The sequence below is a fragment of the Theropithecus gelada genome, chromosome 11 (genome assembly GCF_003255815.1).
Source record: "Theropithecus gelada isolate Dixy chromosome 11, Tgel_1.0, whole genome shotgun sequence".
NCBI lineage: Eukaryota > Metazoa > Chordata > Mammalia > Primates > Cercopithecidae > Theropithecus > Theropithecus gelada.
The window spans coordinates 28,394,454-28,401,847 of NC_037679.1; the positions used below are offsets into that span (position 1 = coordinate 28,394,454).

The 7,394-nt window shown below is 38.1% G+C and overlaps 1 protein-coding gene across 2 annotated transcripts in view; it reads left to right on the forward strand.

The window, feature by feature from the left end:
• Positions 1-5,656, forward strand: part of YEATS4 (YEATS domain containing 4) — a 25,227-nt gene extending 19,571 nt beyond the window's left edge. For both annotated transcript variants that reach the window (XM_025400976.1, XM_025400977.1), the window contains one exon: positions 4,999-5,656. In XM_025400976.1, coding sequence (XP_025256761.1) covers positions 4,999-5,168 — 170 coding nt within the window. In that variant the 3' untranslated portion in view covers positions 5,169-5,656. The remainder of the gene's footprint in view (positions 1-4,998) is intronic.
• The last annotated feature ends 1,738 nt before the right edge of the window (positions 5,657-7,394 follow it).

The window sequence follows — 7,394 nt, forward strand, 5'->3', positions numbered from 1 at the left end:
AGACGCCCTCAAAAAAAAAAAAAAAAAAAAAAGAATGCAAACCAAACAGTAATGAATGACTACATTTGTCCTATCAAATTAGCAAAAGGATTTTTTTTTTTCCCCCTAGAGACAGGGTCTCACTCTGTCACTCAGGCTGGGTTGCAGTGGCGTGATCATAGCTCACTGCAGCCTCAAACTCGTGGGCTCACATGATCGTCCTGCCTTGGCTTCCCAAGCAGTAGCTAGGACTACAGTTATGTGTCACCACGTCTGGCAATTTTTTTTTTTTTTTTTTTTTTTGTAGAGGCAGGGTTCTCCCACCTCAGCCTCCCAAAGTACTGACATTACAGGCACGAATCACCGTGCCAGCCAGGAATTTTTAATAGTTGTACTGATTAAGAATATGGTAAACTTTGCATTCTCATGAATTGTTTTGTGAGTATAAATTTAGCTTTTTAGGAAAGCTATCTGGGAATGTTAATCAAAGGTCTAAAAAATGTATGTATAGTTTTAACAATTTGAGGGCATATGATAGTCAATATTTAGTAATAATAAAATATCAGACTTACTCAGTGCTTAGTATTTGTACTCCTCTGAGTCTGTGTATATATAAACTCACTTAATTCTATAACAACTTTATTAGGTAATATTTAGAAAAGGAAACCAAGGTACAAGGAGGTTAAGAAACTTGCCCAGGGTCACACAGCTAGTTAGTAGTAGAATCAGAACTTGATCCCCGGCAGTCCTCAGAACTTAGGCTCCAAAAATTTAATAGTATTTTTATAGAGAATATTTATTATGGAGTATATTGGAAGTTTATTTAAGCACTAATGATCTAGCTTTTTAGTTACTTCTTCAAGAAGTAATAAAAATGATAGTGAACACTTACTGAGAGTTTACTATGTACCTGTCAAGCACTTTCCCTTTCTTAACTTGTTGAATACTCTAAATAATCCTAGGAGGACGATACTATGACTAGCACCATTTTGTAGGTAAAGACTCTAGAAAGATTTGATAACTTGCCCAAAATTACCCAGTAGAGCCTGCATTTTAAACCCCAAATCTGTCCGCTTAATTAATAAGTTGTAAAAAGCCTGATAGTCTGTCTCCTAACCAGTAATTTGAACTGACTTTGTAAAAGTAGTAATTCTTTGGATTTGTTTTCTCGAAATTGAGACTTCATTGGGAAATTAAAAACAGAAACTTTTCTTTTTTTGTGTAAGCATTTAACACATAGGAAGCAGAACACTGGAACAAGCTAAAAGAAGTTTTAAAATGTTTTCCCCCAGGATCTCATTGCTAACTAACTCATGTCTTCTTCCAAACATCTAGTGCCCTTCGCAGTCTTACAAGTTGTCAAAAATAAAAGTATCACGAATCGAACAACATGAATCTATGTTACATCTACAGTGAATGCCATCCTTCTGACAATTGAGTTAATCAGGTCTCCCTGGCTAGTTTTAAAACTACCACTTATAGCTATACAGGACTCCTTGTTTTTATGCTGCTTCCTGGGCCTGTATGCCCACTTCATTTACCTAACTCCTTTCTCATTGTTTAAAATTTAGTTTAGATGTTACTACTACCAAGCAGCCCCCCTTCATAAAACTCACCCTTTCTACTTGATTTGAATCCCATCTACTCTTGTCGTTCCCTATGATTACCTCATGACATTAGTGCATTTTTTTCTTACCTGTTTCCTGCCTCTGTAGCCCAGCATCTAACAAAGTGCATATCATTCAGTGTGTTTTTTAAATTGATGTGGGGAGAGAGGGTACAGGGGAATACAAATTTCTGCATAGTAAAAAGCACTGGGAACAAACTCTAAAGACTGACAAGCCATAGAAAATGTACTCATGTCACACATGACTAGTTTCTTAGCATACTGTAGTCCCCCTTTATCTGGAGAGGACACGTTCCAAGAACCCCAGTGGATGCCTGAAACTGCAGATAGTACCAAGCCCTATATACTGTTTTTTCCTATACATGTATACCTATGATAAAGTTTAATTTATAAATTAGGCACAATAAAAGATTAACAATGATAATTAATAAAATAGAATTATAACAATGAACTCTAATAACAGTTATGTAAATGTGTGCTCTTCCCCCACCCCACCCCCCAAAAAATCTTATTCTACTGTACTCACCTGTTTTCAGACCACTGTTGACAGTGGGTAACTGTAAGCATGGAAAATGAAACCATGGATGAGGGGGGACTACTGTTATAAAGCTGTATATAGCTCTTATGAATCAATAAGAAAGGCCAATAACCCAATAGGAAAATGAGCAAAGGGAAAACAGATCATTTGTAGAAAGGGAGAAATGTCTCAAACATTATAAAAAAGATGAGTCAGCCCCAGTAGTAATAAGATGAATGCAAATTAAGACTACACTGAAATACTGTTTTTAACCTTTCAGGTTAGGTAAGACCAAAAAGTTGATGCAGTAGGGAAACAGACACAATGCTAATGGGATTATAAATTGGTAGATCCTTTTGAGTTGCTTAACATTCTTCCAGAATTACAAGTACATATATATTCTTTTCTAGGAATTTATCCTACAAATATACTAAAATGATTATTCACAGCATACACATTATTGCATTTTTTGTAAAAGAAAAAATGGAGATACTCTGAATGTACATCAGTAGGGGGCAGACTAAATGAATTGTGTATATCCATTCAATTAGGTCCTCTGTAGTCATTAAAAAGAATAAGACAGCTCTGTGTTATAGGATGAGCTTCCACGTATAATGTTAAGTGAAACAGCAAGGTGCAAAACAGTGTGTATAGAATGATACCACTTGTGTTGGGAAGAAGAAGAAACTGCACTTGGGTATATGCTTTGTATATCAGCAGACTATTTCTGGGAAGATATCAGAGAACCCAACAGTGATTATTTCTGGGAAGATATCAGAGAACCCAACAGTGATTATCTCTGGGAAGAAGCACTGATTGATCGTGGCAGGCTGGGGAACAAGTGTAGTAGAAGGGCATATTTTTTCACTATCTACTGTTTTTAACCTTTTAATTTGTAATCTTGTATGTACTACCTATGTATAAATACAATTTTTAAAAGAATTACGAAGTAAAATATGAATTGTTTTGGCAGTCACTAAAAGCAAGTCGCTAGCAATGAGCAAAATAAGGAGAGAACTCATTAATATTTATTGCATGTTTTTTATGTGTTAGATGCTTTACATATAATTACTTCATGTAATCCTTGTAAATCCTCTGAGAAATACCTAGTTTTAACTGTATCATATAGACAAAGAGATTGATGGAGCCTTAGAAATGTCAGTATTCAGCTAATAAGGGAGCAGGGGTTTATTTGAACTCAGGTCTTTTCTGATTCCGTAGTTGGGTTTTTTCCCACCAAAATATAAGTCTACTTTAATAGCGAGCAGCAGCAGTTACCAAAAATGTCCACAAGATGGAAATGTTAGACACAAGAAGATATTTTTCTTTGTAAAACATCATGCTACATATCCAAGTGGCATATTTAAATAGATGTGTCCTGTTTTGCAGTAATGTTTCTTTAGTACTTTGTCTTGGATAGTTTCAAATATCATTTAATGTTTCTCTGTTCTCATAACAATAGTTGATAGGGCTTTTTCTGTACCAGGCAGTATTCTGGGTACTTTGCATAAATTAATTCATTAAGTCTTCTTAACAGGTTGGGTGTGGTGGCTCACACATGTAATCCCAGCTGCTTGGGAGGCTGAGGTGGGAGGATCGCTTGAACCCAGGAGTCAGAGTTTGCAGTGAGCCAAGATCACACCACTGCACTCCAGCCTGGGTGACAGAGTAAGATCCTGTCTCAAAAATTTTCTCAACAAATAATATTATGAAGTATTTGCCATTATCATTTCTGTTTCATAAGTGAGGAACATAGGTGAAGTAGCTTACAGTGTCACAACTCGTAAGTTGCAGAGCTGGGATTCAGCTTTTAGCAGTTATTCCTACCTATTTGAAAAAAAAAAGGTATTTGCTTGTTTTGATAGTGTGATTTTGTTTATAAAAGTCTCACCTGGGCCGGGTGCAGTGGCTCACGCCTGTAACCCCGCACTTTGGAAGGCCAAGGAGGGTGGATTGCCTGAACTCAGGAGTTCGCAATCAGCCTGGGCAACATGGTAAAACCCCTTCTCTACTGAAATACAAAAAATTAGCCGGGCGTGGCAGCATGCACCTGTAGTCCCAACTACTCGGGAGGCTGAGGCAGGAGAATTGCTTGAACCTTGGAGGCAGAGGTTGCAGTGAGCTGAGATTGTGCCACTGCACTCCAGCCTGGGCGACAGAGCGAGACTCCATCTCAAAAAAAAAAAAAAAGTTTCACCTGTATATAAATTTAAGAATACGTGTAGTTAGCACTTCTCTCCTCGCCCCCGGCCACCTCCTTTAAGACAGACTCTCACTCTGTCGCCCAGACTGGAGTGCACTAGCAACATCTTAGTTCACTGCAACCTCTGCCTCCCAAGTTCAAGTGATTCTCATGCCTCAGCCACCAGAGTAGCTGGGATTACAGGTGTGCACCACCATGCCCTGCTAATTTTGTATTTTTGGTAAAGACAAGATTTTGCCATGTTGGCCAGATTGGTTTCGAACTCCTGGCCTCAAGTGATCCACCTGCCTTAGCCTCCCAAGGTACTAAGATTACAGGCATAAGCCACTGCACCCAGTCACCTCTTACTAGCTGATATATCTTGGGTTTGTGTGCCCCCTTATTTCAATCTTAGTATGTGTATGGAAAAAAGGACATTATGTCTTAAAATTTTAACTATGAGTTGGTGATCAGAATTTCATTTTTAGTTGTAGTAAACATCTTAGATCCTCTCTTGGGAATTCAGACATTCTTCCCCTACCCCAACCTACACCCATGTTTAATGTTGTAATTCTTAAGTTATCCATATTTCATCATGGAAACATTGTCGCCAGGAAATGCCATATTTATTACCCTATCATATATCTTAAACATGTGAGAAAAATACTTTAGTAAAATATTTGTTTTCTTTAGTTGCAGAGCTTGAAGTGAAAACCAGAGAAAAATTAGAAGCTGCTAAGAAAAAAACAAGCTTTGAGATTGCAGAGCTTAAGGAGAGATTAAAAGCAAGTCGTGAAACTATAAATTGTTTAAAAAATGAAATCAGAAAACTTGAAGAAGATGACCAAGCAAAAGACATATAAACAGTTCTCATGAGAACTTGGTAGTAAGCTAAACTGAAAATAAGGTGGGCTTCACTGGAGAAATGGACTTACTGCAAATGCTATGACGTTTCTTAGAGGAACTTCATATATAGCTGTTGACCATGAATTTCTCAGCAATAGGAATTTGTACTATTTAAGCAATCTTTAATGGAAAGTACATGTGTAAGAATGGATGCATATACATTTTTACCATTTTACCAACCCATTTTAAGGAAATTCTATGATATTAAGCGCAATTTTAAAAAATGTTTATTGTAGTATATGTATAGCTTATTACCCTTTTGACAGGCATCAGCATTTCATTATAAAGTATTACTTGTACAAATTTTGTACTTCTCTAGTAGTTAGAATTAGTGATAAACTTAATGTATATATTTAATTTCTTCAAGTTCTTACCTGCCCCCACCCTATCTTTTTTCTATATGATGTGTCCAGTAAGTAGTCAATAAATGTAGTTTATTGATCCTGTTTCTCCCTCCTGATCTGTTTCTTCCTCTTTGAAGACTTTCTGGAACACCCTCAATACAATTAAAGTATCTTTATAGTATTGTGACCTCACATCTCTTATTGGCACTCATTGTCGCATATAGAAGCTCTTTGATGGTAAAGATTTTTTTTTTTTTTTTTTTGAGACTGAGTCTGGCTCTGTCGCCCAGGCTGGAGTGCGGTGACCGGATCTCAGCTCACCGCAAGCTCCGCCTCCCGGGTTCACGCCATTCTCCTGCCTCAGCCTCCCGAGTAGCTGGGACCACAGGCGCCCACCACTTCGCCCGGCTAGTTTTAAGATTATATCGTAAGTTTTGTTCTGCCTATCACAGTGTCATTATTCTTCACATACAAATGTATTAATTCTTAGGGGCCAGGCACGGTGGCTCACGCCTGTAATACCAGCACTTTGGGAATCCAAGGTGGGCGGATCACCTGAGGTCAGGAGTTCGAGACCAGCCTGGCCAACATGGTAAAACCCCATCTCTACTAAAAATACAAAAATTAGCCGGGCATGGTGGTACATGCCTGTAATCCCAACTACTTGGGAGGCTGAGGCAGGAGAATTGCTTGAACTCAGGAGGCAGAGGTTGCAATGAGCCGAGATCACGCCACTGCACTCTAGCCTGGGTAGCAGAATGAGACTTCATCTCAAACAAACAAACAAAAAAAGTTAAATATTTCGTAGAGACATATGGGAAGCAGCTGCAGCTGTGCATTAGCTTCATGCACTACTCCCACCCTCTCCTCTTTAGCCTCTTCTGTTCAAATCCACACAGCAAGTCCTCTACTTTTGGACTCATCTAATTTAACATTCATTAATACCTAATCTTTAAAGGTATGTTGACTGAACCATCTTGGCAACCTAGGAACAAAAATACTTTCTTATCTGTCTGCCCTGATGGATTGGTTACTTTTTACTTTGTGGCTTTATTTTTTAAAGTTGTGACTTTTACAATTATTATGGAGGATGTACAAAGGCCTCTGTGGTCTGAAATTTCGGCCAGAGCCCTCTGAGGCTTGGTACTGGTACTTTTAATTGTGCCAAGCATCATTCATTTTTCTCTGCACCTTTTATCCCCATGCCTACCTACCAGGCTCATCATGATAAGATTCCCCACACTACAGCATAGGACCTGGGGATAGATCAGGAAAATGACATGAGGGAAAGCCCCATTCTACTTGAGGAGTTGGCACAGGCAATCATTATTCTAGTTAGCCCCCCAAGAATGTATTGGTTCATAAAACTAAAGTCCATGTAGGTAGGTCTGACTTTATGCATATGCATACAAGGGTTCAAAATATGTGCTCATGGCTCAGTCTTACTCTACTGGCTCTTATTTCTTTGTTGGCTTTAATCTTGGTGGGATTTCACTGTGACATTGCAAAGAACTCCTATAACTCAACAAAAATTTTTTTAATAGGCAAAGGATTTGAACAGAGATTTCTTGAAGGAAGGTATCGAAATGGTCAATAAGCATATGAGGAGATGCTCAGCATCATTCATCATTAGGAAAATGTGAATTATAACCACAATGAGATACCACCTCACATCCACCATTGTGGCTATAATTTTAAACAAAATACCCAAAAAAGTTGGGTGAGGATATGGAAAAATTGGAACCCTCATATATTGCTGTTGAGAATGTAAAATGGTTCAGCCACTTTGGGAAACAACTTGGCAGTTCTTCAAAAAGTTAAGCATAGTTATCCAATGAC